General features: G+C 28.5%; 1 protein-coding gene across 3 annotated transcripts; it reads right to left on the bottom strand.

Annotated features, from left to right (window-relative positions):
- Nucleotides 1-1,125: 1,125 nt before the first annotated feature.
- Nucleotides 1,126-22,101, bottom strand: LOC142326752 (E3 ubiquitin-protein ligase rnf146-like). Of its 3 annotated transcripts, XM_075369436.1 has the most exons (4): nt 21,943-22,100; nt 13,870-14,154; nt 10,706-10,947; nt 1,650-1,788 (listed from the first exon to the last, which is right to left on the bottom strand). In XM_075369436.1, exons 1-3 carry the CDS (start codon nt 22,058-22,060, stop codon nt 10,718-10,720), a joined length of 633 nt encoding a protein of 210 aa, XP_075225551.1. In that variant the 5' UTR covers nt 22,061-22,100; the 3' UTR covers nt 1,650-1,788; nt 10,706-10,717. The 3 variants fall into 3 exon arrangements, with proteins under 3 accessions (XP_075225550.1, XP_075225551.1, XP_075225552.1); XM_075369435.1 differs by lacking the exon at nt 10,706-10,947 and having other exon boundaries at nt 1,126-1,788; nt 21,943-22,101; XM_075369437.1 differs by lacking the exon at nt 1,650-1,788 and having other exon boundaries at nt 10,335-10,947.
- Nucleotides 22,102-22,218: the final 117 nt, after the last annotated feature.

Below are 22,218 nucleotides of genomic sequence, written 5' to 3'. Positions count from 1 at the left end.
TTGATTCTCTTCTCTTCTCTTTTTTTGTATTTGATTAAACAAAACACACTTTTCCAGCATTTTACCTTTTCTGTTGGCGGAACTGATGGAAAATATCTTGATGTTAGTCATAGCAGTGTGTCTATGCTTTTTGAGGAGCTATCTCCTTTTGGTTTATGAATTGGCACATGAATTTTTATAATAGCTGATGTAGCAATGTTAGCTGGTGGTCAGCATGGCTTGAATCTTTCCCAGTTTTCATTTTATAAAGAAAAAATGCATACCTTCACTAATACTAAAACTTGAATTCTACATCATTTTCATCTAATTCTAAATTGGAAGACAACAAAAAAGCTTGACTTTCAGTTTCAGAATAAATTTTACTAGTTAGGATGATTTGATGCCACAGTAAACACAACACAATTATGGTAACAAAGAAGTATTGGCTGCCACAGAGAACACTTGGCAGAACACCTGTTCACAGTTTACTTGATTTCTTCTTTATAAAACATTTTAAACAATTTAACTGCAAAATAATGTTGGCAACACCACAAGGCAGGCATATATTCAAACCATAAATAAGGACTATGTATATTTATGGGAATGGTTATATATACACACTGCCTACATGGATATATATGAGGTGCTACCCAAAAGTTCGGGGAATTTGAATTTCGCGCGCAAACCATTGCTGGTACGACCTGCTGCCGCTAGATGTGGATAACAGTAATCTTTGTGAATCAGTGTTCCAACAGCTGTGACGGTGAGAGGCTGCATTGTTGACTTTTGTGCGGTTGTGTAACGTTGTGTTTTACTTTCTCTTTCCGAAAATAAAATTTCAATTGAAAGGTTGTCGTTTTAACACAATTGAGGAGATTCAGGAAGAAACGCAGAACATGCTTCGAACACATTCACCTGCAGACTTCCAGGGATGCATGGAATCATGGGAAAAATGCTGGGATCACTATCAATGCCCAAGGGGATTACTTTGAAGGAGACAGTGAAAATTATAAGTTATGGTAAGCTATTTTATTTTTATGGTAAAATTCCCGGAACTTTTGGGTAGCACCTTGTACACTGCATATCTGTAGCAATACAGGATAGGCACTTAACAGGTTAAAAAGAAAATAATAAATAAATGGCTGGTTATCTTAACAAAAATAAACACTAAAATACACTATTTAATAACTCTAAGTTAAATATATTAAAACATACATTCATAAATAACAGTAAAACCATTAAATTACATAAAACATAAAATTATGTATTACACGCAATAATATAAATACATTTAAAAAATAACAACATAACATACTTGTACCAAAACAATAATAATAAACTATAATAAATAAAATGCCAGAAAAAATGTTCATCCTGATAAAACAAGTCAAAATTATTCGTTACCAATTAAATTAAAATATCAATCATCATTATTCACAACTGCTGATGCAGACATTCTACTAGTGGTATGTAATGAATTATCAGTAATAATAATAGAATCATCATTACTAACACTAGTATTTGTTTGTGAATCAGGTGATGATGATGATGAAATTGATAAATTATTCATTTGTTCGATAATAGTATCATTTGCCAACAATCTTATACCAGCAATACCCTTTTTAGGAATTGATGCGAGATCACGTTTAATTCGTCTATAGCGTGAAGGTTCATTTCTACGAATTTGAAGCATTGAATCAAAATCAGCAATATATAAAAATCCAGCTATAAGCAGTTCACAATTTCTGCTGCCTTGTTTATATGAAGATTCAAGTTCATGACTAGTTCTTTCATCATACTGCCACCAGCCTTAAACAAACAAAATTTCAATATCATTCATCAGTAATTTCAATATAGTAGTTTTATCATTCATAAAAAAAAATGGAGGAGCCTGTAAATGAGAAAATTATCTTACAACAAACTTGACCTAATTTGCATACAAATTATTAACAACGTTAATTTAGTTACAGGAGACAATGAGAAATGAAAGATGTACTAGGTTCATTTTCACAAAGAATATGAGTACACAACAAATTTAATCCTTGAATCAATTTTAACTGTAGACTGAAAAAAGATTACCTATGAACATAGAATTCTAAGATACTGAAGAAAACACTTTATAACAAGGAACTGTACATAACAGAGTATTTACATTAGTAAAAGAAGCAGGAAATAGATGAAGAAAGACTGAAATACTAAGAAATTGAGATAAGATGAGGCATGTTAGCAGTCTTTTTAATTTGTGTAAAAAAGAAATGTTTAAGAAACTAAAGGTAAAAAAAAACCAGAAAAAAATTTTAAAGAATATAATTACAGCAAACTTTCAAATTACACCAAGAATCTCTTAACTTTTGTCTAACCAAAAGTATTGATAATTATCAATACAGCAATGCAGGATTATTCCTACAAGAATGCTTAAGTAGTTTATAAGCACTTTATAAATGCTTTCACTGATTATTACAATGAGCACAACAAAAATAAAACTGATTTTACAACAATGAACTTCATTTGTGTGAAATTTAAAAAAAAAATTTATTCATGGCTTGTTTTTAAAAGGCCCTTATCTCTAAAGTTATTTGAACATTTTGATTATAATGTAAGATGACATAATCAAGTAACTTATTAGTGGTACACATTTTTTTTATAAATGATAAGAAAAAACCATGTCAGTTGTAAAAAATAATAAGCATCCCATGCCAAGATTACAAAGGGCAGTGATGATTTAATTTATTGCCTTCTTCAGGAAGATAATTACACTTTGGCAGGCCTTCAGATTCAAATCCCAGCTGGAATTGTCATTTTTCATAAGCTATAAAATTATTTCTTATCTAACAAACTGTTATTGGGTAATAGCCTGTTTTTACTAGAAAAAAAAATATAAGTCTGAAAAATCTACTGAATTACAAATGATATCCAGATCTACAAATGACACTTTCATTCACACAAGGACTGGCCTCACTTGTACCTCAGATCCTTTATCATTACCATAAGAAAAACTAATTGTGTAAAAAAGCTAATGGGGAATTTTACATTTCTTAATTAGGAAAAAAAATTATCCAATTTTTAGTCAGTTTTCAAATAGTTCATTTTTACCACTGTTTGCAACTGCCAATATTAGAAAAAATCTCTCTACAGAGTAGATATTCTAGAAATTTTTAAGTATGTAAGCAGTTTCAGCCTTCTACCGCAAGAAGGTTAACATTCATAATTCCATAAACAAAAACAATGATTCATTCACCAACTAATACAAAAGTAAAACTTCTTTTCAGAAATTTTCATACACCAAATTTTTTTTAATAGCTTAAGTAACAGATATTAACATTTTGAAGGAACATACAACTACATTTAAGTAAAACTGTAAATCTTAAAAAGCTATTTCTTAAACTGTAATGAAAAAAGTATCTTAAATATTAATGAACACCAAAATTCAGAGGGAAATTCAAAAAGAATCAACTAGAACACACAGTAAGGAAAATTCCAACATTTATTAAAGATTCACTTCTTTATTTAAAAATGTAGATTAGTTAAATATTTCTTTCAAACTTTTATGCAGAAGCGTTATATAAAAGATAGATATGCCATCAAAAGTTTGAGAAATTATTGGCTATAGATTCTTAGTGTGATCAAACCATTCCCATTTTGACGGCAGCGGCGGCCTTTGAAGAACAAAGAAACAATATCGAAGGCTAATGAATGTGTTTCCCTATTGAAAATTATGCAAGAGAAGTGAGAAAGATATTGTGTTCCAGAAAATTACTTCATCTTTTCCAACTTTAATGCAAGACATGTTCGGCAAAAGCAATTGGAACAGTATCTGCGAACAAACCCTGTTCACCTCCAATCCAGAAATTAAAACAAGTGATTTGATTTTCTCAAGAAATCTATGTGGTAAACTGAACTAATGTCAAATAGGTTATGGTAACTAACTGCTGTTTAAAGAAAAAAGGATTTAGGCTGGTTTACATTTTCATGATTGTACTGCAGAAGCTCAAATAATTAATCACAAATGACAGTCCTTTAGTGATTAACTGATGTTACTAATAACAACTGATAATTGTGTTTAATGCTCTGATGTTGCAGATTTAAAGACATTAATTTGTGACAATAATGAACTGGTTAACTAACATGCACTTTTGTTGATGTCTGAATATTAATTTATAAAATTATCCCAGGTGAACAATCTATCATCACTGAAATGACCTTTCTCATACCATCATTTGCCATGAGAGGATTTACATTTATCAATAATAAATACAGTTCAGCCTTCACAAATAGTGTTGTTAATTTTTTCAAAACCATAATGTATCCCCAACTTCCTGCACCAGATTGAAACAAAGAATTTAATATTCTTGACAGTCCGTGCAACTATCTTAGTGATACATTGCTATATATAAGAGGTGCAGTGCAATATAATTATGGATCTGCAGGCAGTAAATATAAAAGCTCCAAAATTCTATTTAGCTTATATGTTGGCAGAAAAGTATGAAATATCGGTAATATACATTCCTTCTAAAAGAAATTTATCTTTTGAAGTACGATATTAAAATGCCTGAAACAGATTGGAGTTCCAGCAGGTTAAATTCCAAATTATTTAACAATTTAAGAAGGGAAATGTACCTTACCTAATAAACTGGTATTAAGTGAACAGGATCTAAGACAACAAGAAATAATAAATTTAATATTACAGAGTTATAACTTAAATTTTATAGGATTCACATGAAAGTGCAGATATAACACTGTGTTAATATACCCTAAAATAAAATGTATTGATGTGACAAAATCTTACCTAAAATGGGTAGTAAATCCAATAAGAAAAAATGAACAACTGTTACAAGACTAATATTTCATATCAAATGGAAACTGGGGCAGTTTGTAGAAAACGTATTAGATTCTTTCAACAGGCTATTTGGAAAATGAAATTTTAAGGGATATCATTGTATAAATGAAAAGTGCATAAAATGTATATAAATTTCAAATTATGTTTTATGATTATCTAGTTACAGATGTATTGAGAACTACAGAAGTTGGTTTATCAACTGTAATAAGTCCTGGGTAACAAAGTAAAATTCCATCCCTTTAGATGTAGAAAAACCATTAAGTTTTTAACATAACAGCCATTTTCAGCAACCTGAAAACTGAAGCAATAAGTTAAGGTAAAATATCAATTATCAGAGTCAAATTTAACAAACCAGTTCTCATAGTTAAAAATTAAACAACATTTTGTACAATATCAGCTTCACTACATGCCTTCTGGTGTTAATTAGTAGATGATGTCAATGTCAATAAAATTTAATTTAAAAAGAAAAACCCATAATTATCAAATTGTAGATACCAAAAACAAGTTTCAGTAAATGATAAGAAATAAAATAATGCAATTTTGAATTATACATAAGAGAAATTTAAACTAAGGTAGAACAACATACAGTGGTAAAATATATTCAAAGAGGTTTGATATTTAAACTTTTGTAACAACACTCCAACCAAATTATATAAAAAATGTAATTAAAAATCTTGCTTCAAAATGGTCAGCTTTGTGGCCATACTTAGTGATCAGTTCTGTTGTTTTCACACGGGTGTTAACTGCTATAAACATAATTTAGTTTTTATTTTTAAATTAGACTCAATAATGTGATTAAAAGTGAGTAAATAATGCCTATTCATTTAGTTTATAACTGTTGAAAAAAAAAAAAAAATATATATATATAGACAGATAAAATTCAAAACACATCAGTATACAACATGTCTACCTAACTGAAAAAAGAAAACTCTCAGCAGTAACAACAGCCAATATCTATGTGAAAACAGGAGTAACAACAATCACTGAAGATTGTCACAAAGAACCCTGAAAACATTTTTTATATTTTACAATAAAATTTGGTTGTTTGTCATTATAAATTAAAATCATAATTTTTGCCAACCACTGGAAAATAGCAAATGATCAATAAAAATTTTATTTAAAAAGTTAAATTTCTATCTTACTTTTAATAATTACTCAAATTATCAAACAAAGGAGTAAATAACTAAATCACAATTCAGTTGAGATCTTACTCACTGACTTTGTAAAACATTTAATGATTTAAGCATACATGTCCGATCTGCAACCCAGCTATTTTTAGTAACCACAAATCTACCAATGTTCATCAGAACAAAAGCCTAGAAATTTTACACGAGATAAAACCGAGATTTGTCAATTTAGAGATAACTTAGTGTATATTCTTACATAAATGAGAGATCACACACATAATATTTTATTAACTAAAAAGTACTAAACCTAGTAGATTTAAACCAACTTTATACTGAAAAAATTTAATTAAAAGTTTTCTCAGCAACTGCCATTAGGTTTGATGAAATATAAATTGCAAAATTATCAATAAGTAAAGAATTTAGAAACCTTTTTTAGTGTAACATTATTTGTTACGCTAAATAATAATAATTATTATTACATTATTTGTTGGACTAAATAATGCCATATTTAGCACGTTGCATTTGAATACTTTATTAAATATTTACAAGGCCTGTCCAGAAAGTATCTGACCTTATGCTGTAGCTGGTAAAAGAGTTAATTGTGATGATGAACCCATGAAAGTACTCCTTTTTGGAAGCCTTTTTCAGTTTAGATATCAGCCATAAGTCACAGAGAGCCAGCCAGGTCAAGATTTTACAGGAGGGTGACAAAGTTGAAAAATCCCGTTCATTAGAAATTGTTGGATAAATTGGCAGATGCATGTTATTAAGTAACCAGTCATTACTTTTCATTAAATCAGGATGTTTCCTTCTCACTGCACTCTTCTAAGTAATACTCTTTGTTCACAGTCTGTCCTTTTGGAATATATTCATAATGAAAATCTTTCTAGTCAAAAAGCATCAGTAAGAATGCTTTGATATTGCTCCAACTTTGGTGCGCTTTCTTGGCTCGTGGTTCTTCAAGCTTCTTCCACTATAAATACTGGACTTTTGTCCCAGGGCCATAATCATACACCAGTGACTCATCACCAGTATAATGACCTTTTTTAATATTTCTGTACTGTAATTGACTGTTTTAAAATTTTTATTGGGGATTTCCACTCTAATTCTTTGATCTTCTAACAGCAACCGTGGAACAAAGTTTGTAACCATGTGGCTGAAACCTACTTAACTCTTGGTTCAAGATTTTTGTAAAAACAGTTTTTGTAATTAAGAGCTCTTCTACCTATCGTTCTGTCAAATTACGATTTTCATTCATTAAAACTACTAGTTCCACATTTTTAATTTTTGTTTTTGCAAACTTATCAGAAAAGATCACTTTCAATTACAATAAAACTATTTTTAATACTGTGCCACTCTTTAATTTGTCACTTAAGACACATTGGCATCTATTTTACATATTAGAGCAATAGTTTCTGAACAAATGTCCAAGTGCATTATGAAATGCAATGAAGAAAAATACTGATCATTATACTGCAGTATATTATTCCTGGGACATTGAATATTTCAATGTCCCGTTTAGTGGGGGTATTCATGAGGATCCAGTTGACAAACATGAACACAATAGTGGACTCATGTGTTACAAACAAGGTTGGATAATTTCTGAACAGACCTCGCAATATAAATGATCTGTAACTGCTGTCCACATTTGAAGAAAACTTTGATTATCTAGAAATCATGTTACAAATCCCAGGCTCTTGGTTATCCAAAACTCACTCTTTCAAACTGTCTAACATACTGCTTTGCCATGCAATATTCATACTATGCGTGTCTCTTAAGTCAAAGAAGACAGCAACCAAGCATTGGTGTGAAAAAATTATTCTTCACACGTACTTTGAAGCCAAATATATGATTTGTGAAAAACTCTCTTGTTTTCATCCAGACTACTTCAGTACACAATACATGTTCTATTATCCCAGTAGTCTATGGTCTATTATCTTAGCAAGCAAAAAAACAGAAATAATGATACAGAACAACAGCTACATGACTTCTTATTGAGCAATCCCCTAATATATGGTTTCATTGGTTAACATTAGTCTTAGAAGAGATAACATATAGGGAGTATGTGATTAAAAAGATCTCTAAAAAATAATAAATATTAAAGTCCTAAATATTAGAGACCCATAATTAACTTAGTATCAAATCTATTAAAAGAGTAGACCCGGAAAAGTAAAAAATAACAAAAATTAAATCTTCATGAAAGACAATTATAAAACTAGAACATAAATTAGACTCGTAACTTTGCTTCCACCTTTCTTAAAAATAGCTGAAAGGGTACTGTTCTGTAGATTAGAATCACATTTGAATGAAATAATGTAATTGTAACGGAATACTATGAGTTCAAAAATTTTAAATCTATAAAAACACATTAATAAATTAAGTACAAACAATGATAACTGAAATTAATTACCATAAAAAGCTGCATATAAATTTTTTTAGACCTAAAAATTGTGAGCTGCTAGAAACAAAAATATGTTCAGATAATAACCAACACGGATCTATCTTTTAAATAGGAAACAATATCAAAAAGGCAAAAGAAAAAAACAAGTAATAAGAAATTACTGATCTTAATTTGTTGTAATTCCAAATGAAGCATCACAAAGTTATGTCCAGATTTGTTTTTTAAAATATCAAAATTAGTCAAGTAATATACTAAGTAAATGATACAACAGTATAAATACATCATCATAGTTATCTGCTCTGATGCAGATCCCCTGTCTTCAGCTCTTCAATTTCCAGCTAAACTTCTACATTCCTAACAATTCCTTTTATATCATGTATAATTTATCTGACCGATCTTTATTCTTTGCACAACCTAGCACCACTTTAATTAAACATTATCTCATGAAATTAACTAGCCATGTATAAACAACCAATTAACTTTCCTGTTTTGAATAAGCTGCAATTCTCATTACTTCATCATTTTTCAGTCTGTACATTTAATTTTCTCTAAACTCTTCAATTTCCATAGCTAAAATAGCTCCAACTTTTCTTTTCCCTTTCTCTTAGAGACCAATTTCATATCCACAAAGAAGTACAGTCTAAATTTAACACTTTACAAGGCACTCAATCTTACTATTTTAAAACTTTTTCTTTCAATTAAACACTTCCTTATCCATTATTACTCTGATATTTATTTCATTTTCACTTTTGCAAGTTTCTGCTAATCTTGTATTGTGTGTCTGTAATGTTTTAGTTACTTAATTCTTCTTTCTCTGAGTAGACATTTATCGGCTTTTTGTCTCTTATCCTCATTACTTTCTTTTTATTTTCTTAACATTTATTTTTATTCAATAATCTGTCATCTAATAAAATCCACCAAGAGATAGATACTTATATTTTGCATTACAGTTACACACATAGCTATTCAAACACATTTCATGTGGTAATAAGTGAAGATAAATACAACTTTCCTTGCTACAAAAATTCATTTTTAATTTTTTGAGGTAAGAAAATGAGCTGGAATTTTAAATACATTAGTTTATACGAAGGATGATTAAAGTAATTTGACATTTACTGTTACAAAATCGAATAATCTGTTTCACTTTTTTATTTATGCATCATGGTGAATTACTAAATGTTTAATGTGAGAAAGCAAATCAATTATGCTTATGATTCATAACGCTACCATTTTAAATATTTTAGTATATATTTTTATATACTTAAAAATTATAACCAAACAATATTACAAAATATAGTATTCTAAGGAATAGAGATCAAATCTTATGTTATTTATTAAATATTGAAAATTTTTGTTTATATTAGGAAAATATGAAAAATAAAACGATCAGATTTTTAATTTTTCATTATATATTCAAAAAAACTATTTTTCCTATCACAGATACAAATTAGTTTGTAACGCAGACAGGTAATGTGAAGTTTTTGCTTAAAAGACACCAACAAAGTAAGGTACACAGCAGTTAAAAATTTCAACTGATATGATTGTTTTTTTCTTCAATTTTTCAAGTAAAAATTTAAAATCCTGAATAATGTGAACTTGTAATTTGACATGGTTATTTATTCTGCAGCAATTATTTTTTTTATCGTAATTATTTAACTAGACCTATGATCTATACAGGGATAAAAAATGTGTGTAAAATATTTTTAGAAATCATACTTTAGAGCAGGTGTCTTCATGCAAAGAGAGGGTAAAAGAAGAGATATTGAGTGACTAGAAATAACAAAATTATTGTTAATTCAAAAACAATTTTTTATAAAAATCTATCAGTAGCCCTCAATTTACATGGGAAGATACATAAGAACACTTTAATGGCTTATTACTATTGTACCTTTGTTTATGAAAATTATTCCTACTTGAGCTAATAGAACATCCTGAAAGATCTTGCAAAAAATGTTTTAGACTAAAGGTTACAAAAATAAAAGAAACAAACTGTAGATTACCAAAAACAAAATAATAAAACACATGAGTTTATTTACAATATACAAGCAAACTAAGAAATTTATGCATTTATTAATTTAATGACATTTTATTAAAATATAACAAATTGCACGTAAAATTAACTCACAAAAAATTCTCACTTTACTAGCAGGTTTTCCTAAAAATTATTTCTATTTAAGGTAACACTAGCCCACTACAAAGAACTGAGCACTTCTTTAAATAGAAAACATCAAAACTGATTAAAAGTTCAGTTCTTTTAAATGATAATTAAAAAACAAAACAAAAACAATTTTTAAAATAAAATTTGATATATATTAAAAAAAGTTTACAAAAATGTATACACATGTGAAAATGAAAACATACAATGTTTAAATGTCAATTGCTTTTTAGTCGAATACCAGCAGTTCCTTTAACTGGAATGTTATAAACAACATCTCTTCTGATTTTGCGCCGTTTCATAGGAAGATCTTTACGATACTGTACTAAGAGTTGAAGATCAATCACATATAAAGATCCACATATCAACAAATCAAACTTCTGCTTATTCTCTGAATTATATAATTCTTCCAACACCTCATTAGTCTGTTCATCATAACGCCACCACCCTGATCAATCACCACATACACCAACACAGTTTTACATATTACATCAGATTTATAATTATTACTAAAAAAATTATACTACACTAAAAACAGATGGCACAATAGTAATATAAAATGCAAATAAAATCCTACAGATTATCAAAGAAATAAAACAAAATAACACACACAACTAGATACTTATTGACTATAAATATGTAAGATTACAAATATTAACAATTTTACCCACAACTTAATTGAAACTAATTTTCATCCACATTTCTGTCTATACATTTGTCAGTTTTCAATGGATATCTGAGGCTCCAACAAAACCACTAAACAGTCAAACTTAAAAGAATTTATGGATTGTCATATGAATATTGTATCTTACAATCCTAATATGGCAATATAAAAGTATTATCAAAAGTAATGAGACTCTGACATACTTATCAGAATTTTCAATGCATCACTGAACTTCACATGATTCAGTATTATTACGTTTCATTAAATTTACAGTAACAAGATAGTGTGATGTAGAAGAATAATTTTACAACATAAAGTTAAAAAAATGAAAATGCTTTTTTTTAAGAAAAGAATTTTATTCTTTTGAATCACCAGGTTGATCATTCTTTCTCAATCAATTCTTATTTAAAAAAGCTTATTAAAAAAAAAAACAAATTTATAACTACACAACAAAAGAATACATCAGAACATGTCAACACAAATATAGAAAGTAATGAAGTACGCTGTACAAATGGAGCCAACAATATTTTCCTATAAAATATTCAACAAAAACTACAACTGTTGGAAAACCGTTTACAGATACAATTTCCTAATTAAAAACTATATCAATTAGAATTTAAAACATATGAGGGGCTATCCAGCAAGTATCTTCTGATTCATTATTAAAAAAAAAACAATTTATTATATTTATCTTATAGCTACTTTTCTACATAATTGCCATCCAAATTAAGGAACTTTTTATGTAGGTAAACAAGTGTTTGAATACCCACATCTTTATCAATTAAGACAGGCCATACAAAACAAACAATGCAGTATGCTAAGTTAATGTGCAGTTTTTCTTCATGAAAAAGCTCATTTGTATATTCCAGTACGCACTCAACGCCAAATAGACAGTTTCAAGCGGGGGTTGTTTATCCTCCATATAGCTCTGATTTGTCTCCCAGTGATTATCATCTTTTCCCAAACATGAAGAAATAGTTGCAGCATTTGATGATGAAATGATGCACTGTTTTATGACGGCAAGGATATTCAAAAACGTGTTTACACATATATGACAAGTGTCTTATGGCAATTATGTAGAAAAGTGGCTATAACATGTATATAATATTGTATTTTTATCAATTAATGTTTTTTTAATAACAAATTGGAAGTTATTTTCCGAATAGCCCTCATATAAAAAAAATTATAACTAAAAATATATGTGGCAATGTTCTATGGTACAATTTTTCAGCAACTGCCACTAGTTATGCATGCATATGCATACACAAACAGCAATTTAAGGCTCAATTAAACACTCATTTTGCTTTACTATACTTTACAAGTTTTTATAACTCAGAAATATAACACAAAGTTTTTGTAATAAATTATGTCGTCATAAATGATGCCATTATATCTTGTATAATGACTAAGAACACCTTTACTCTCAACAGAATAGTTTTATAAATAATAATTGCATATTTGCATACATTTTGTTGGTAAATATTAATATTTCCACATACTATAGACTTCCATTATCCTCTGCTAAGTTGAAGCAGTACAATAACACATTCTTTCACTACAGAATGAGGTACATTAATCTGTTACTTTACATTCTCGGTCCTGGTCTCTTTTATAGCTGTGAAATATGTAAAACAACAGTAAGAGTTACATTCTCTGAAAGTAATGATATTCACTAAACAGCCTGCCCTTAAGATGAACAGAATGATGTCATTTGTTCACTTAATATATCATCTGCATCTTAGTGGGCTTTGCATGCTGACATGCAATTGTAATTTGATTCAGTGAAGAAGGCCACCTCACTCAGTGATAACCACTTCACTACTTGCTTTCTGTAGTAAGCCTGATATACAAAAATTGCTATTCTCGAGTATGGCGGTTATTTTTGGGAATGATGTGATTTGATATCAGACCACCTACAATCATTAATGGTATGGCATTTATTTCAAACAGCATCTAAGCACTCATTACAAGATCAGCAAGACATCTTTACAGAAAATTCACAACACACAAGAACATAATGGTTAATCTAAGAAGGGAACTTAAAATCCTGTTAAATAATACTGTATGATTTATTAATATTCATTTTATATAACTAACTTTCATTTTCATCATATAATTCCAGATTATCCTTCTCCTACACAGATCACAACCGTGTTATTAGTAAATATATTTGGTGCATTAAAATAACAGGAATAATGTGAACAATAAAATCATCTTAGTATAAATAACTTTCTTTATAGCAACTATCATGATTATATCATTTCCACCGCTATTACGTCTATAGATTTTTGGCAGTGTCTTTATAGCCAACCCATCACTCTTAGTCATTACATTTAACCAACATTTTACAAAGCATATGTACTACCACAATTAGCTCATTTTTCACAAAGGTGGAAGCACATACTTTATTAATGGCTAAAATTGCTTTTTCATTAACCAAAATTTCTCAATATTTACGAATTCTGCAAAAAGACACAACAAGAGTTCGGGTTGTAAAGCCTTGATAAATTTGAGTAATGTAAAATTATCTGGCAAATTCTTAACAAACAAGATTTTATTTATTAGATTGTAGTTAATTATTAGTATATTAACACTGGTTATAAGTAATATACTTAGTGATATATACCAATAACAGTTCAATAATATATAAATATTTCAGTATCCATTAGTAAACGTAACATAACCAACACCACAACTATTACATACCATTTCTTCCTTCATAGAACCATTGATATCCGTCTTCAGTTTTATCATTATCATTATCATTATCTAATTTATCATTTAACAATGGCACATGTATTAAATCAGGATGTTCTAAATAGTCCTGTGGAATATCTTGCCGACACATAGCGCATCGTCGGCTTTGACTTGCAATACCTTTTAAGCACAGAAAGCAAAATATATGTGAACAAGGAAGTCGAGCTGGATACACACATGTTTGTAAACATATAGCACATTCTGGAAGTGGAGGCTCTTCACTTATTTCAGATGCTGCAAAAAAAAAAATATATATATAAAAACATATATGTAAATAATACAATAAGCAGTTAAAAATTGCAGGTATAACTAACAACTAAAGAAATTTGATTAAAAAAAGAGGTAAAATGATTTGGATTCTTATACAAATTTACTTTCCTTGCTTCTTTCAGTTTATGTATTTCGTATGTCTCAGTAAAATATGCCTTTTGTAAAATATAATGTAATAATACTCCAATTTTCAATAATTAAAAAAAAAAAAAAATAAATAAATAAAATTACTTATTACAAATTTGTTTGAATATTCAGTAAACAATGAACCATATGAAATTATTCTTACTTGTAAAAAAAAAACAGACCACAGATAAGCACAGTGTAAGAAGAAAAGGTTCTAATCAAATAGGTGAGGAAGTACAATTAATTGTCTACCTACAAAAATAGTAGTAGTAGTAGTAGTTCACAGAAACAGCACTATTTCCTTGATTTAAAAATCAAGAAATATTTCTATTGAATAAACTCATTAATCCAAATAGATGAAATAAAAAAAGAGAAGGTAATTAACATAAAAAGATGTATTCTAGTTCTAGGTTAACATAACAAAAAACTAATATTGAAATAATGATGCAAATGACAGAGAATAATGAGGAAGTTGTAATTTAAGATTCTAGACTACATTAAAATTTTTTTAAATGGGCACTAAATTTATCACAGATGCCATTATATTACTAATTTAATAAAGATTGAAAAAAATTTACAAACAGTCTTTATATATCAAACTGAATGATTCTTTTACCAATACTCTAATTCAAATTTGAGCATGCTTTTGGCATTGATTTATCAAAAAAAAAAAACTATTATTAAGTAAACAGTAAAGATTAAACAAAAACAATGTTGTATTTTAGAGTAAAATTTTTGATGAAGAAATATTTTGAGACTGACAAAATCATGTGTTACGAGATAATACATTCCAGTGACTGACATTAAAAACCCTTTTTTAACGTCAGTCATTAATTTTCAAAATGCTCTCAAGATATTTGCTATTTAAAAAATATTTTATTGTTCCAAGATTTCTAAACATATAAGTAGGTGATTGACATGATTTTTCATATTGAGTGCTATCTATGCACCGTACATTTCTATTAAAGCTAAAACTCTATGTAAATAATTGATCAGAAAATACTTTATTTTTATATGGAATATATTGAACATATTTTTCAATATGTATTGAATATGTTCAATATTCAAAAATATTGAACATATTTTTATATGTTCAATACATTCCATATAAAACTATTTTTCACTAAAAAACAAAAAGCTTCATTTCAATGGCTTTATCTGTACCCATTATCAAAATTAATGTTTGTATTGGATTAAGCGTAATATTACAACTGTTTAAAAAAATATAAATAAAGATCTACGCTTAACAGTAACTGAAACTAATTATAAAACTTTATTATATATCATACATCATTTTTAAAAATTATAATTTTAAGATAAGGCTTTGGTGTATACATTTTTTATAAATGTTCCAATTTATAATTTGGTTTAACAAAATTTGAAAAACAAAGTATTTTAACTAGACATAGCAACTCACATAATTGAAATCTTAACAATGTCCATCTTTTAACTTAAAATATTTACTAGGGAAAAGCTCAGTCTGGATGAAAAATAGATTTCTGCCATTCGTGGTTCTGGACGAGTAAAAACAGAAATAGTAGGGTAGTAAACAACCTCCTTTTATTTTAAATTATAAAATTAAAGCTGATAGGAATTTTGTATAACTAAAATAGAAATTTAAACAAAAATTTCATATGAAATATATATGCTTTCATTCATCTTCCAAGGATAGTGTTTGTGATCTACATGCTATAAAACAATTTTTGTATGAAACACACAATACGTCACATAACCCAAGACAGATGCCAATTCTACATTTGTGTAAGTTTGTTGTTACAGGGTTCCTGGTGAGGTAAATATTTTGCTGAGTGTATACTAGACAAGGTCAAAATGCACACATCAAGTAACACATTGTCCTGGTATTTGTAACAGTACAACAAGCATACTGTTTTCACAAGCAAATAAAATAGTTTATTTATTGTGTAACATCATTATTTAGTGACTCAGTCTTATTATGAATGTCAGAATGTTTTTAGGGCTAATTTTTCCAATTGTCTAGTATCAAATCAATTTGCCCATTTTTTTATTGGGTCTAGGTTTGTGAAACAAAAAATGAAGTTGATCGTAATTGTAGTGGTTGATCATCAATGTTACTGGATGACAGGTAACATGACATTTACCAGTCACTTTTACATTCCCTAGAACAGTTATTCAGAAAACTTTTTCAACAGATTGAATTCTTAGTAAGGGTTGTTCACAAAAGAAAAAAATCAAGTTATACCTGTAATAAATTTGAGTAGCGCAAGAACCTTTCATGGATAATTTCAGTACTGTAGGTAGGTATAATATTTCATTTCAGTTGGTGCATGTGGTTTATCTGTCTGCGTACATTAAAAAACCAAAATAAGAGTATAGAAAAGGCCACTGGATTCTCAGAAAGTTAATGTTTGGCGCATGATTTTGGAACTAAGATTAGTTGGATCCATTTTTTTCATAGATATTAACTGCAGAATGTTGTTCTGAGAAATTATTATTACCTAATTTTGTTGTACCTAATTTAATGTAGGCAATAAAAATTTACCAATTAATAGTCAGGGTTTTTAAGAATGAAAAATATTTTTCTAATGATTATCTCTAGTATTTAATTTGTGTAAAAAAGAATCAACAGTAAACATGCCATAAGAGTAAAAATAAGTTGCATTAGCAATAAAAATAGTAGAGAAAATTTATGTTGAATAATCATTCTGGAAAAAGTGATTTTATTACAGATATATTGTTGCATTATTTTGCCACTAATGGTGTTGTAATGCTACATACATACTCCATGAACTACAATCTCTCACAGGAAATATTGTTTTTATTCAATGTTATGATAATATGTTACTGTATTTTAGAGGTTTTATTGATAAGTTAAGTGGAAGTTAACTTATCAATTAAAGATAAATGTGAATAAGAAATAATTTAATGATGTGTATCAGTGATTCTGCAATAGCTTGTAGAAGTAATTCGTTGTTTCAAAAATTTTTTATGGTAATAGGTTACGTTTAGAAAAATTAACAAAAACCATTATTTCACAATAAGCTATAAGTAAATAATACATTTATTATTATTGTAATAATAAAGCTGAAATTATTTTATATTAGGTTTTATAAATACACATAAGTAACTATGGGGTAAATGCTTATTTATAGTAAAGTGGGAAAGAAGTAACCATGAATAACTTTTATTTTTGATATGGCTTAAGTTTATCTACTAGTACTTGACAATTATCTACTCATTTGTAAATTGCACAGATAAGTATATAGTGAACATTATGTAATGAAAGTGTGAATTCACATCCTTCTCAATTTGTTACATACCTTGAAGCTGACAATAATCAACTGAACTTTCTATGGTTAATAAAAAACAATATGTTACTCTTGCAATTACTTTTTACAGATACCGGAACATTTACACATGATTATATTATCGAAACACATATTTTGGGAAAAAACAATACTACTGTAACCACTGAAATTAATTTACAACAATTTATGTAACTAAATGTTTGGTACAGAACAAACGTTTGTTTAAGAATTCTTTGCAGAATTTGTATTTTCAATGTAGGTAAGGTAATAAGAGGTTAAGCTTTCTTCTAAATAAGCTACAATGATTTCTAGAGCCACAAATGACAACACATGGGAACTAGCAAATATTTTGGAGCATCAGCCCATTTCTTGTTTTTATGATACAGTTATTTATCAAATGAATAGAATAATTTCTAACTTTTGAACTGGTTTTGAATAAATCACCTGACCTTAATCTACTTTAAGATGGGTACTTTGCCTGCGGCTGCTGAATGAGGTGGGTTCAGGCATAGCAGAAAAATTGAACTTGTGTGCACACAAATTAGGGAAAGCAGCAATACACTTTGTTTGTAGTCATTCAATGTCACAATGGACAGCACATGTTTTTGCCTGATTTATTTTAATTCATAATGTAATCAAGAAAAAACTAATGCATGTACGAATTCTCGCTCAATTAAAAATGTAATGTAATATCTTTTATTATCAACAAAAAAAAGAAAGAAATTAAGTAACACTTTCTTTTAGTATAAAAACAAAAAAATAGCTGGTATCAATTTTTTATTATATTTTAAAGGTAACCAATTATTCCCCTCTGCCACGAAACTCTTCCTTATTGAGATATATTCTATGAAATTGTTTGCTAACAATAAGGAAAGAGGTCTCAAGAGTCAGAAAGGCTCTTGAGATTGAATGAATTGTTGCTATCAGCGATAACCCACTTATTATCACAAGTTTGAATGTCAATGCTCAAGGTTCATGTGATTACTTGCATTTGTGGCTTCATCAAGTTCACATGATCAGGCTTTTTTGTCCAATGGATGTGTGTTTACATCATCACTGTTTACTGTTTTATCGGAAGAATTTAATCCTTATGTAAATTTCTGTATGATCACTATGTTTTATCAAAATCTAATAAATGTCCAAATTGCAGGAATCAAGACAAAAAAAAAATGTTGACAACATTCAAAAAAGTTAAGTGTTTCATAGTCACAAAAATTAATATAGTTGATTCTCAACTATAAAAAGTTACAAAGTTGGGAAAATTACAAAAAAAGTGAAAAATTACAAATTACAAAAACAACCTCACAAAATAAAAATAATTGAGTTTTCTTTAATTTAACTAAAACACAAGTCCTCGAATTTTTGCATTTTAGATCCCAGAAAAACCAATCTGTCAAGATTAATTATGTAACAAAATTCATACATATGCAGTCTGGAGTGCATACCTTTGTGAACTTGGTGGTGTACACTATATTGCAGGGTTTTCTGTGATTGGTGGTGTAGGATTAAATGGAAGCAAAAATAAGTCATAGAAAATACAACATAGACAGGATGATTGATGGTAACTGGATCTCAGGTGGTAACTTTAAAACAGTTTTGAGCACCAGCAGCAGCCAGACACGCTGACTCCAACAGACAATTTTGAATCTTCTGAAGACAACTTTTAATGTTAGTTATGCATGCTTTTATTAGTTTTCAACTTAAAATAATTTTTTTTATTGTTCAGACATGGTTTAGATTAATATATACAAATCTCAATATCAAAGATTTTAGTGTCAGGGGGGGGGGATTGGTAATAATTATCAATCTAAATTGTTTTAATTGTTACATACTTAACTTGTAAATCATTATTATTGATACTGATTAACAAACTAACATTTTTTTTGTGTACCTGGAATTTTGAATAGCGATTTTAATGCCACTGAATTTAAAAATGTTATTAGAATTTACATGCAATATTTTCTTTACTATTTATATATAAGGCAATAAACTCTTAGTTTTCTCTCAAAGTAATTTTTTAAATCATTTAGCCTAGTCTTAAAAAAATTAGTATTGTTTATTAACCCTTTGCGGGCAGTGATGTTTTATGGCTGTAGGTGGAAGACATTTTCAAAAAAGAAAACTTCATGCAAAACTGTTTAAAGTAACTTAAAACATGCATTAAAACAACATATACATTGTGTTTTTGCTGAATTCTGCTACCAATCTGGTTAACGAACACTGTATAATTATCTAGTGAGAAAAAGCCTATATGAAAATGGCACAAGTATCACCGAACGCAATAGAATTTGCAAACTATAGGTGATAATTTTAGTTATGTTTTACACTGAGTTCTTTTCATGTAAAAGATACAGAATTATAATAGTAACAGTAGTAATGTTGGTGGTAATATAAAAAAACAGAAATTTTGAAATAGTGCACCTACACAGGAAATATAATATGAATAATAGTATAATATTTGGAAGGAACAGTAAACCAATTACTAAAAAATGAGCGAAAAACACAAAAAAAAAAAATTCACTTGTCTTGTCAAATATGCACGATCATTGAACTCATCTGATAACTTAAGTAAAAATGGTAATCACGTTGTATCAGGAATTCCCATCTCAGGAAAGAACATTTTCTGGAATTTATATGTAACTACATGAAGACAAGTCACATTCAGAGACTCATATATGGGTTTCCGCCTGAGAAGGGTTAATTTGAAATTTTGCTAAACCAATTATTTATTTTTATATATTATCACAGATAAATTACAACACATAAAATTAGGGTTTTTACAGGTTACTTAATTAAAAATATTTTCCTTAGGTTTTTGAAAATATTGACCTACTTTCACTTGTACAGTGAACAACAGTTTCTTTAAACAGAAACTAAGCATACTTAGTTAGATACACCTTCATTGGTATCAATGCTCCATTATCTGAATACCATGACAGAAGTTAGTTTGTAATTCACCAATACTTCAGTTATGCAGAATTATGGCTAAGTGATTCTATAGGGAGGCTGACTGATTATTTTGCTTCTATGTAGACAGACTCTGCTGAACAAACGGCCAAGAAAGATGTGCTGCAATTCTCGATAGATAGGAATACTTCCCTCCTCTTACACACATTAAGGAATGTGGAATGGTCTTTCAGGTAGCTTCAATCAAGGAATTTAACATTTATAACACCATTAACTGGTTAAAAAATTCTGGATTAAATAACTAGAAAATAAAGATAATTTTGATTTGTATTAATCCTAATTCATGAAACTGGTTAAGGAATAAAGTTTCAACTCTAATGTTGTATTGAAGAAAAAAAATTAAAATAATGTTGTATTGCACAATTAACGGTATATTAACAAAGTAACTTACACCAAAATAAGACTATACATTCAACATAGATCTGCCAGAAATAATATTGTAATAAGGAAAAACTGAGGCAACGGTTAACAATATTAAACTATTATTAAACAATAAAGTTCCATATCATTTTGGTAGAGAAACTAACTTTTAAAAATAGTAAGACAAATTCTTATTCAGATATTTTTAAAATTATCCATAGATTGAAATATATCAAAACAGAATTTCATAAAAAAATCAAATGAAGCAGCCAAACCAATCAAATTTTAAATGCATAGCCCACAATTTCAAGATGTTCATTTACAAATCTGATAATATATGTCTATAATCTGTTTATAAAATAAAGTACATTGTCTGTCTTTAATGGTTACATTTTTACTTACATTTCTAATGTTTTAGTTAACTTTACCGTTCAATTTCACTGCTGACTGAAATCAGGGTATATGCAGAACTGGATCCCAGACAGTTTACAAAACATTAATTTTTGAATTCAGCGCATCATCTAATATTTATATTTAGGAGGCAATAAAATACATGTTCCCTAAGTACATATCAAACAGCCGATCTAGAATACATAACATGAAAAGTAAACAATTAAAACGAGCTCTTCTTTTCAATCAGTATGAATTTACCACTTTCAAATACGTTTATTCTGTTTAATGTGAAGAACTTCAGTTTTACAGCTAAACACGGAAAAACCTAAAACAATGTAAATCAAAGTTGTTTCCTTGCTATTAACAAAAACGAAAAAATTAATTATTAATAATTAACCTAACATGTAACTATTATAACAATAACACAAATGAATTTCACAACACTTGTCAAACGAAGTTATATATATATGCAAATTAAAACATACGAGTATCTCAAAGGCCAATTTGATATCAAAACATGTTAATTACTATTAATTCTAAACGATCATTAGCTTCACTGATCAAGGAAATGTTCCCATATTTACGCAATGAAACAAAACTGCCATATAATAAATAATACCTTCATATGTCTGCGTCTCAAAAGATTCTTTCTTTATATCACAAGGTGCACCTTTTTTTCTCCGTCTTCCAGATTTTCTTTCACATTCAACAGCTTTACAACCAGTACTTTCCGCCATTTTTTCCAATGCACAGCGAACCAATAACAAATTAGTGTACTTGAAATTCATATATCTCACATTAACCATTCACTAATGTTCAGTTTCATAAATCTTGTATGTAATTGTGAATTTAAATCTCATATTAAGTGTTCAAGAACACACGACTATATTTTTTA

The sequence above is a fragment of the Lycorma delicatula genome, chromosome 6, assembly GCF_047948215.1.
Source record: "Lycorma delicatula isolate Av1 chromosome 6, ASM4794821v1, whole genome shotgun sequence".
NCBI lineage: Eukaryota > Metazoa > Arthropoda > Insecta > Hemiptera > Fulgoridae > Lycorma > Lycorma delicatula.
Note: the sequence above shows the minus strand (reverse complement) of the source record. Positions and strands in the feature narration are given on the sequence as shown.

Excerpts from the sequence above, each read along its gene's own strand:
- LOC142326752 (XM_075369435.1), bottom strand. The coding sequence starts at position 22,060 with ATGGCGGAAAGTACTGGTTGTAAAGCTGTTGAATGTGAAAGAAAATCT. Across the intron at positions 14,155-21,942 it reads TGAGACGCAGACATATGAAG|CATCTGAAATAAGTGAAGAG; the intron begins GTATTATTTATT and ends TTTTTTTTGCAG. Across the intron at positions 1,789-13,869 it reads GTTCTATGAAGGAAGAAATG|GCTGGTGGCAGTATGATGAA; the intron begins GTATGTAATAGT and ends TGTTTGTTTAAG.